This window comes from Apostichopus japonicus, chromosome 4 (genome assembly GCF_037975245.1).
Source record: "Apostichopus japonicus isolate 1M-3 chromosome 4, ASM3797524v1, whole genome shotgun sequence".
NCBI lineage: Eukaryota > Metazoa > Echinodermata > Holothuroidea > Aspidochirotida > Stichopodidae > Apostichopus > Apostichopus japonicus.
In genome coordinates, this window is record NC_092564.1 from 8,299,167 (window position 1) to 8,310,418 (window position 11,252).

The 11,252-nt window shown below is 37.3% G+C and overlaps 1 protein-coding gene across 2 annotated transcripts; it reads right to left on the bottom strand.

The window, feature by feature from the left end:
* Window positions 1-225: 225 nt before the first annotated feature.
* Window positions 226-11,128, bottom strand: LOC139966346 (centrosomal protein of 78 kDa-like). 2 transcript variants are annotated; one of them, XM_071969252.1, is made up of 11 exons: window positions 10,998-11,128; window positions 9,662-9,922; window positions 8,800-8,984; window positions 8,405-8,581; window positions 7,678-7,852; window positions 7,354-7,467; window positions 7,093-7,157; window positions 6,592-6,818; window positions 5,769-6,045; window positions 3,977-4,242; window positions 226-2,817 (listed from the first exon to the last, which is right to left on the bottom strand). In XM_071969252.1, the coding sequence occupies exons 2-11, from the start codon at window positions 9,912-9,914 to the stop codon at window positions 1,713-1,715; spliced, it is 2,844 nt and encodes a 947-aa protein (XP_071825353.1). In that variant the 5' UTR covers window positions 9,915-9,922; window positions 10,998-11,128; the 3' UTR covers window positions 226-1,712. The 2 variants fall into 2 exon arrangements, with proteins under 2 accessions (XP_071825353.1, XP_071825352.1); XM_071969251.1 differs by having other exon boundaries at window positions 10,881-11,102.
* Window positions 11,129-11,252: the final 124 nt, after the last annotated feature.

An 11,252-nucleotide genomic window follows, 5' to 3' on the forward strand; every position in this document is an offset into this window, starting at 1 on the left:
GGTATAAACCAGTTGGCTTCTAATGATTTGGCTGAAAACTGTTTATTCTGATACAGAAAATGTTGTCCCACTGAAAGTTAATACAATCTTTGAATATTCTATTTGCAAAGAATTGAAACAATTACCTTATTTTATTATGTCCAGTGGGCTGAGCAGGTGGGAGAGGGTGGGTGGGGGGGGGTTCAACATTTCCTGACTGATTTACATAAGGTGCATTCTGAGGCATATTTAGATCATAAATAAGGTCTACACAAGAAATTCTAAATGGAAGGTTGTGTGATCAAAACAGATGGCTGATGGTTCCTCAAGATGGATACAACTGTTGGATTTGACGCTCTGATGAAGACACTAAGTCAAAACCTTCCCTTGCACAGGCCAATGATCATGTCTGGTGCAATTTTGGTGAAACAACAGCCAAGTAAGACAATCCGTTGTCAAAATGGTAAGAATTGGCTTTGAAATTATTAATTGTTTGGAAAAGATGCCAACCTCTCATGGATTGTCACAACAGCCAAGTAAGACAATCTGTTGTCAAAATGGTAAGAATCATCTTTGAATGAATACTTGTTTGGAAAGGATAGCCCGACAATTCATGAATTACCACACTTATGCAGCAATACATAGCAAGAATGTTGAACCAATATTTTGCAAATTTGTGAGGAGCAGTTATGTTTACTGTTTACAAAGTGATCAAAGCATACACAGTTACAGTGGGTGTGAACCCCCTCCCCCTTTCTCTTGAATACCACAAAGTAGTTATTAGCAAATCTTCGAGTGTATACCTAATTCTACACCTCAATATGCCCAGAATGCACCACTTCATGACAATAATTTTCTGGGGGAAGACCACATCTCCCTACATGGAAGACCACCTCAACGACCTCAAATGAAGCAATCATAAATAGTGGCAAGAAAATGAATTGGGTGGAAAATCTACATTGCATGATTCAACAGGGAGTAACTATTATTCCTGTTCATTATGGAAAATTTCAGATTTCACATGAGTACCGTAAAAATAAGAAAAGCTGATAGGCTAATTGTAGAACAAACTTTGAAAGTTGAATTTCATGTTGGGTTGTATCTTTGCTTCTAACTCATGTAAAATTTACGCACAACTCGTTCCCCTTACATGTAAACTTGCATATCAATGCCATTAAAAGCAGGCAGTTGCTCCTGATCAACAAGTTATTTACCATTTAGTCCAATACAAAAAAAGAAGAACAAATGGCCATTGCAAACTATTTAAGGTTTAATCTGATGTCATAATCCCTGATGAGGTTTGGGTAGACTTAAGCAACCACTCAGGTACCTTTAATTATAATATTTCCTTTATTGATCAAGTATTTCATTATCAGATTAGGGCAAATTTGACACAAAATGCAAAGTCTGTAATGAGTAAAGGAGAGAGAGAAAAAAGAGAGGAATATTGTCGAAGAAACGAAGTTCAAGGTGTATTATGAAATACTATACAACACAGATGCTGTGGCTTTACATTGGTTAAAAGTGAGAGAGTCACAATCACTCTTTAAAGTTTGATAAAGAGAGCTTTCTTAACTTCTTTAGAAGTGATTTTAAAACTGTAAATATAAGTTTCCTGATGTAATTTTGCTCTTTCCTTTCAATATTTGGCTCAAGAAACAACATCCCTAACAGATTATTAAATTCAATCCTGGAATACTCCTTCAACAGTTCATCATTATCTTAGAGGCAACTTATTTGTTTTGATTCCGGGAATCACTGTTTGAGCTTTGGTCTTCATCATCAACTTGGGAGGGAAGTTCATCAGATTTATGCAATATTTCTTCCCGAGAATGTTCAGAGAGAGTTTTCTCTGGTGTAGAAGTCTTGATCTTAGAATGATCGGACTGGCTAGATTCAAAATCATCGTCGTTGGAATAGCTCGCGTGGGGGTCACTTGCTTCTTGGACTAACCCTGCTTCATCTTTAGATACCTCTGGTAGGGTCATATCCTCGGGTATCAGACTCCGGAAGCTGGTGGTATCTCTTGGAATGCGGCCAGATTTTAAAGCATCTGGTGTAATTAGACTAGGGTCTTTGACAATCATGCTGCTACTTACTGGAGATTGCTCCACAGGACTTGCTTGCTTATCTTCCTCAAAAGCACTCCCACTGTTATTCCTATTTCTGGCATTTTCATCGTCCTGCCTCTCTTCCTGTGTTACAGTGATGAGTTCTATCCTCATCTTTGACTCATCTGGCAGGGTCCTCTCTCTTCTTTGATCTCTCCTGCCATTTTGATCGTGCCGATCTTCCTTGGCACCTACAGGAGATGTATCATACTCGTTGCTCTGTGGGTTATCATTATTTCTTGTTTCATTATCATTCTCACGAGCAGATGAACTGTCCTTCCCAGAAACATCTGCGCCATCACGAGGAATGCCTTCTCTATGGGTACCTCCGGTTCCATGCTGAATCACCGTAACACCATCGTGACCAGTTGAGGTAGATGAAATAACAGGATGAACTTCTGAGGCTAAATCATGATCTGAACCCATTCTCATTCCAATGTGACTACCAGTGGCAGTCACACTTGTAGAAGCAAAAACAGAAATATGTCCATTCAAATGAGTCCTATTTGGCACCCCATTTGAAACCATGGATGAACCATTTGTACTCGAATTAGGATGCCAAGGTTGCTCATTCTCACTTCGATTGTCAGTGTGGAATCCTGTACCATTGTCTTGCCTACCTTTGGACATTGAGGTAGACGGCTGGTGGTTTTTCAAGATGGATGCAACTGCTGGATTTTGAAGTTCTGATGTAGAGAGACCAACAAGAGAACAAAGCTGGCCCAACCTTTAAGAAAGATGACAGAAAAAATCATGAAGAAAGAACAGCAATCAAACTACAAAGCATAGGAAAGGTCAACTGCCCCAATGACAATACTGTACTGAATCATGCAAATCAAAGGAAAGGTCAACTGCCCCAATGACAATACTGTACTAAATTATGCAAATCAAAGGAAAGGTCAACTGCCCCAATGACAATTCTGTACTAAATCATGCAAATCAAAGGAAAGTTCAACTGCCCCAATGACATTACTGTACTAAATTATGCAAAGCAAAGGAAAGTTCAACAGCCCAATGACAATACTGTACTAAATTATGCAAATCAAAGGAAAGGTCAACTGCCCCAATGACAATACTGTACTAAATTATGCAAATCAAAGGAAAGGTCAACTGCCCCAATGACAATACTGTACTAAATTATGCAAATCAAAGGAAAGGTCAACTGCCCCAATGACAATACTGTACTAAATTATGCAAATCAAAGGAAAGGTCAACTGCCCCAATGACAATTCTGTACTAAATCATGCAAATCAAAGGAAATTTCAACTGCCCCAATGACAATACTGTACTAAATTATGCAAATCAAAGTAAAGGTCAACTGCCCCAATGACAATACTGTACTAAATTATGCAAATCAAAGTAAAGGTCAACTGCCCCAATGACAATACTGTGCTAAATTATGCAAATCAATGGAAAGGTCAACTGCTCCAATGACAATACTGTACTAAATTATGCAAGATAAATTCAAAAAGAGAGAACACTTCTGATTCTTATCCAGTAACTTTACCTTCTATTTGGTTTACACACCTGAATGCGTTACTTGAGTAACAAGTCAACCTCTTTTAATGACACAACTTTATAGGCCAACTTTAACAGCTTTTAAGAAAAAGAACATATTTTGAAATGGTTGCTTTTCATAGGAAGGCCACTTGATAACTACATTAACAATCAGTCTACAAAGCTGACCTTATGAAGGAAACATGTAATCTTTATACTACTGACAGAACAAATAACACAGAGGAACTTGTTCATATATACTAAACAATTTATCATTGCTTGAGTTTACTGATAAAGTAGGCTCATTTGGATCAAAAGGGTTTACTGAAAACTTTTTAATGTCAAATATATATTCATCTGCATATTAAAAGAACAATTGAACAGTTTACCCTGCATCTCGTAGTAGATCCAAGAAAGAATGGAATTTTTGGAATGACTCTTCAATGGTTTTCAGAAGATCTTCATCCATGCCCTGAGCAGCTGCACTACTCAGCATCTGGTTACTGGCGGCTACGATGGGATGTCGAGTGTCAAGCATCTGAAGATGACGTCTTAGTCTGCTGTTGTCTACAGTAAGCTCAACAATTTGGGCATCAGCAGCGGCTCGAGCTTTACTCTCAAGATCCAGGCGTCTCTTAAGCTCTTCTAATCTGACCTGTGGTAGAATTTTTAATACTTTAATATGACTGTGAGAGAGGTTTATTGCTAAACATAGTACCGGGTACTGTAACAAACTGAAATCACCATCTGTATTACACACAATATTTAATACAAATATATTAATACAGGTATACGCAACATAATCCACAGCTGTGCCGATACTACTAGTAACTACCGCCTTGACCAAGGCTTCTGTTATGAAAAAATGTACTGATATCACTTCACTAGCTCAAGTATAACTGCTACTGCAGGTATGTAGCCTGATCAATTGTTAAGTTCTGCATTAACTTCACTTCATGTTTTGCTATGCTTACTAGGCTAGGCCTACATACAGCTGTTATAAAGTATTGTAGGCTTATGCTTTGAAGTACTGATAATGATAGCTTATGCTATTAAGCACTGATTCAAATATATAATATTAAACACCTCTCTTGAGGTGGCATAGTCCATATAGAGTTAATTTCACTCAAACTAGAAAGGGCCAAAAAGGAAAACGAAGGACAAATTTTTTTAACAGATGTGGTTATCAAACAGCATTTTTTTCTCTGAATGGAAGTACATGTGGTGAGAAAATTGGGTCAAACGAGCCCACTGAAAGGAGGATAAGGTGTTGTACAAAAGTGGTGCAAGGTTCCTACCTTATGTGTAGTCTTGAAAATGTTGACGGTAGCATGTTTGCAGTTAAATATACACGAAAGCAGTCAATATTGCTTTTGCGAAAACAACTGTCAACAGTTAACTCTACAGGGCTATCAATACAACGGCCACTATAACATAACACTATGAGAAAAGACATAAGTACAAGCAGGGAGCTGTTATATATCATCTCCATGTTACCCAAGGATATGTCTGAGTAGCATTTCCTTGTACGAACAATAGTGTTCACTGTGGTAAAACCACTGTGACATGAAGGGGGTTGTTTTGTTGCCTTCTATTCAGAGAGCTTGCATTTGTAGCACTGTCGATCACAATATCTGATATGGATATTTAGAGAGTCAGAGATCTATAATGACTACCATACGTTCACGATCTTCCTGCTTAACGATCACATTTTCTTTAAAGGTCATGGTATTTGGACAAATCATACATAAAATGTCCTATCAAATACCCAAATACTGAATTCATTTGTAGTACATATTTTTATGGTTTTGTTAATAGGTTTTGGCATGCTCTAACCTACTTTTAAACCTTCAAGAGCTGTATAGAGAGTTTGTTTACCGGTAAGTGATGTGGCTCTCATTGTTCGTGATGGCAAAAACTGAAAGAGCCATGAATGACCTGTGTTCAGCTATCCAGTGATGATTAGTTTTTACCACGTTAAGAAAAAAACTTCTACAAGGACTTCTACAAGACTACATTTCTTTGATAAAGTGTGTAAGTCATTGAGTGGGACATTCTGATGTCACTACTACAACAAACAAGTAATACATTTTGTGCTCCTGTCATAGCACTGCCAGAGATGATATCTTACAAACACAACAAGCTGCCTGTGATGGAAGATTTGAAGTAATATCTCCTCACCATAATTTCCTTGTTCTCTCTCTCATGCTGCCTCCTAATCATCTGGGATGTGGTGCTAGTGCTCTCATCCTTTGTGGTGGTGTCATCATCATCATTATCATCATCACTCCCTGATGACTCCTCTATCACCACTGATGATGATAATAACTTGTTTGATTTGGGAGATGTCCTCCTGCGTGGTGGAGTGTGATGGATGCGAACAGTGGAACCAGATTGTACCCCTCCACTTGTTTTTCCTGCTGTAGTGGGTTGCATGGTATCGGCTGGTGTGGCTGACCTAGTTTACAAAGTTTGCAAAAAAAGATTTATACATTATTTTAAAACTTGAGTATGCTTTATAAGGAAAGGAATATTGGGCAAACAAATAGATTCAGATATGAAAAAGTTCACATTCAGAGTTGAGAGCCTCAATACTTGTCAATCGCATTTAACAAAAAAAGGGGTAAGGCCCACACCCCTTTGTTTTTAATTTCTACAATAACAATGTTTAGCTAAATCACAGAAGGTGAAAAGCAAATAATAGGTTGAATCACTTCATGATGATACTTCAGGCAAGCAGTTTCTAAACAAATTATGATTATTACATTTGAATTTAAATAAATGACTGACATCTCCTAGGGCTTCAATTTTTGTTGACATGTAACAGACTTTCTGAAAGAAATCATTATCTCTTATGCCACTAATGCAAATCCCTTAACAGCATTGTGTTCTATATGCCAGGACAGTAGACATAACATTTCAAACACAATCAGTTCTTGTCAATGTATTTGCTTGTCGTTAATCAAACTAATGGATGCCCTACTTTATTCTTTCTCCATCTCACCGTTTTCTCTCCTCTGCTCTCGCTGCTGACCTCCACGGAATGAACCCTGGTCCAGGCCTGGTTACAGGCTGCCTCTCTTTATACACTGTTACAGATGTTTTCGATTGTACCGGTCTTGGTACGGGAGACGACTTCCTCTCTTTTTTCTTTCCTTTTCGTTTCTTCTTCACCATTCCTGATGGTGCCTTTTGGGGAGGATCCATCGAGGTGGCTGTTAACCATGGGTACTAGGAAAAATGACAAAGTTATTCAAATTTAAATCTTGTAAATTGTTAATCTGCAATTATTTATTTTCCAATTATTTTATTTTCAATAATTAAAATGATTAGTTTATGACACTATTCCAACCTTTCCCCCCCCCCCCCCATTTAAACATGACAAATTAGGAGTGGGGATACTGAGCAGAGTGAGAGAGGGATGATCCTTCTCAACAAAATAGTTTCTATTTGATAAATATTAAATAAACCATAATGATAATAATCAATGCAAGTGATTAATTACCTCCTCTTCTCTTCCTTCTCCATTTATGAGGACTTGTTCAATGACTTCCTTTAGTAGACTGTGATCTATTGATAGTAAACAGATTCAAATTTTAAATTAATTTTAAGATACATGCTTGCATGTTATTGCACTGACAAATACTTGAACAAAACTGACCGGTTAGTAGACTAACTACAACTTCAGTAAATACTTCATTATGGAGTACAGGACAAAGCAATGAGAATAAATTTTACTGTTGAAACATGATCAAACTGAACTTACCTATGAGAGGGTTCCTCCTTATGTCAAGTACAACAACAGTAGTGTTGCCTCTCAAGGCTTCCAAAATTGCAACAGCGCCAACGTTTGAAATACCACAATGTTGCATGTCAAGAGCTGCAAGATATGTGAGAAAATGAAATAAACCTCAAATGTCATTAGTTCTAGGTCAGAGCAAGACTTGCATATTGATATATTAGGAAGGACAAAAACTAGTCTTACAATCGTTCCGTCTGACTACAGACTTCCAATGTTAACTTCAAGGAGTGATAATGAAACAAATTTCTGTTCACTCTTGTACTGTAGTTGTTTGTTTGCAATATTCACCTTTGAGCCAAAGGTCATCCTTTAAAGCATCAGCTATATAGAGGGCACCAGAGTCATTTATGAGAGGATTGTTGTTTAAGGTGATCCTCCTAAGGCCTGGCATTTGGTCAAGGTTTGGTCTCCTGTATCTTAGGCTGTCCTTCCACGCTTCGCTGTGACGAGATGTTGATTGATGCTGAAAATACAGTAAGAAATGTGTGAAGTGGTTCATTGAGCTACACAAACTATGATGAGACAACCCGGGTAAAGTTCTCACCACATTTACTCACATTTTGTTAAAACATAACTGTAGGTATCTAAGTGTTCTGTGTTGATTGTGAAAAACTATTTCCTCTTAACCAAACTGGTGCAAACGGTGGTTATTAGCCCCAACCAATAATGACAATAGCATTAAGATTCCAAAAGATCATGCACTTTGTCACATGCCAATAAAAATTTTTAGATTTGAATCAGTATTTTTCATCTATAAAGAAGTTTTTAATTAATTTATCATATTTCAAGACACTGAAAAAATAATAGTGGAAAAAAGTTAATATGCTGGGGATCTGATACTCTGATTGGGTGAAAATAGCCTCAATATAAACGTAAAAGGATGACTTAATCAGGAGTGTCAAAGCTTATACTTCGCGTGCCAATTTCGAATAAATATTCAATGCCAAAAGAAATCTGTGATACACTACTACTGCAATTGAGGCAATGAGATCTAGTTTGCTGTCACTCTTCTTACTTTGATTAACTTTGAAATTGCCTCTGCTCCCTTTTTGGTGACTCCACAACCAGTGAGATTAATACTCTTGATACAAGGTGAACTTTGGATTGCCTGACACAGCACTTCTACACTAGCGTGGCTGATCCGGCAGTACTCCATGGAGAGATGGTGTAGTGCTCTCGTCTTGGACAATCCCTATGGATAGATTAATCAATCAAACAAAGAACAACATATGACATGATTAACGTTTAAACATCATGAAAAAGAAGACATTTTAAATTAACGTCAATGAAACCATAAAGTACAAAGCCAATGTACACATATTTCCATGGCCTTATTTTCCAGTGAAAATATAACCAAAGGTGTTCACTAGAGGACCTAGAATCAGTCAAGTAATACTGACAAAAGCTAACCTTTGCTATAGTCTGCATATCGTAACGCCGAAGAGGGATTCCCTGAAGACTGAGCGATTCCAAGGATTCTGTTACTTGAAGGCATTCCTTTAAGGCTGTACACATTTTAGAGGTAACATCTTTAGATAAAAGAGGAGGTGGCTTATGAATTGACCTCAGGTGCTGACCTGTTGCCAATTTCCCACCTGAAAAGAGACCGGTTTAATATTAGCAGAAATTATGACGATCACTAACACCAGCTAACATAGCACAGGTTCTAAACCTCTGTTATCTGGCGATAGATTGCCTTCTTGTGGTGAAGTAGTTTATATGGTCTGATCCAACAGAGGTGGAGAGCAGACATAAGCAGTGGCGGCAGTGGGATGATTGTAGTGATGTTAATTATATGAAGTTATGAACAAGTTAATGAAAGAAACAAAAGCTAATAGAAATTATTGAGGAAGGTTTTATACCTTATCTTACATCTACGCATTTGAACATGAAAACATTGTCAGTGGAGAATAATTCATTTATTATAGCATCCAATATATAATTTCTTAAAAATCGCGATACACGAGGGTAAACATTTTTTTCCGAGTACCCGACAGGTAACAGCTCTCGGGCACCCGGTTCCCGATTTTTGGACCCGTGTAAACACTAGCACATACTGATACAAAAATTATCACTTCAAAATCATGATGCAACTGCATGAAGGTGATCCATTTCACGGAACTCCAAATTTATATCAACTTCATAAATGGAAATTCATATCAGTTAGGCACTTCATAAATGCCAATTAATATGTCCATTGCTTGGGAGTGTAATGCAGTGCAAATAATGAATTATAAAGCTTTGAGACAAACAAAAGTAACACTAAACTAACCATCCACTTTAACTGGCTTCTGATAGTAACTTTTCAAGGATACCTTTCGAAGATTTTTATTTATTCTCAAGGAATTCAGTATCGGAATCCAATCCGGTAATCGAATACGGTCCACATTCAGATCAATGGCACCATCCCTTAGGTGCGTTTTTACTGATGTCAAAGGGCAAGTATCCTGGAGGGAACACAAATGGGCATAGATTGTGCCAAAGTCTTTGCTTCCCACCTGTCTGGCTTGTAATGATTCAATCATTTTGAAATCTGAAAAGTGTAGATGCAAATTAACAGTTTGAAAGTCACAGTGGTAGATGCAATATCACCATTGTCAATGATATTTTGAATTTGATATGACAGGGTATCTCTACAGACTTTGTATTATGCTTATACTAACCTAGTTATGTCAGACAATAATTGCTTTAATATTTAAAAAAAAATGAAATTTACCAAGGCCTCAAAAGTTGGGCATTGCCAACAGTTTGGTTTCTATTAATTCCACAGACTGATAGTTATGCTAAGCTCCAAATGGCTTTTTAGTCAAGATCTCAGCGAATCCAGTTAAAGGGTGTGGAGACTCGCGCAAAAAGAAACGTCTAATGCCGGTAATTTGACCTAGTTTCGAATGAGGTGTAACAGAAGTTTTAACAGCACCATCGATCCCAGAAAATACACACTCAGCTTGCTACCGTCGGTAATTAGACATTAGTGTACAGTCAGTACATACAACTGCGGTCAATACCCACAGCATAGTATACAAATGATACAGCGATGGACATCTCAGGTCCAACTAAAGATAACAAGGTATCAGGTTTCATTACTGTACTGTCTGCATTTTGTAGCGACACGAACAAAACGTCACTTGCAAGCAACAGAAAGTTAACTTTTTCAGACGGCCGCACGCGGTTTGGGGCGAGTCTTCAATGCCTTTAAAGACACATATCTTTGCAAGCCCTCATTGATGTGGTGAAAACCTAGGCTGAACTTCTTGTTTGAACAAGTTAATTTTCGTTTTTTTTTTGTATGTTTGTGATTTGTTTGAAAATTTTATGTTTTAGCTCCAATGAAAAACCGTTTGAGTTTGATTCTAAATAAACTTGTAACTAAATATATAAGTTAACGTTTTGCTTAACACATATTTAACGTTGGTTAAGCCTATCCTATCCAATTGCTTAGGCTAGACCTTCGAAGTTAACTTGTACTGTGTGGCCTAACTTAGCATTACCAAAGGTGCGGATACGGAGCCGGACTAAGTTTAAAGGTCGGTATTCATCTATTCAGGTACATGTGGTTATTTACTTCGAAACTATCAGATTGAGAACTAAACTACATCTCACAGTACCTAACTTTATTATACATTCGATCCTCTGTACATCGTAACCTGGATAGGAAGCAGAACGTTCAATACATGTACAGGGTCTTGTTTTGAATTTTGTTTCAATGGTATTTACTAACAACAGGTAAGAAATGTAGAAAGTGAAAGCAAATAAAGGAAATCTTAGAAGAAAAAAAGATTAAATGTTTTTAATTGATGAATATAGTTTTAGTGTAATAATTAATCAATTTAAAGTGGATTAATGGGATATCATATTTTTCC

What these genes read in the sequence shown, in the direction of transcription:
- LOC139966346 (XM_071969252.1), bottom strand. Translation starts at nt 9,914, where the DNA reads ATGATTGAATCATTACAAGCCAGACAGGTGGGAAGCAAAGACTTTGGC. An exon ending in ATATGCAGACTATAGCAAAG is followed by an intron (nt 8,582 to 8,799) that starts GTTAGCTTTTGT and finishes ATCTATCCATAG; the next exon opens with GGATTGTCCAAGACGAGAGC. An exon ending in GAGAAGGAAGAGAAGAGGAG is followed by an intron (nt 6,819 to 7,092) that starts GTAATTAATCAC and finishes CATTTTTCCTAG; the next exon opens with TACCCATGGTTAACAGCCAC.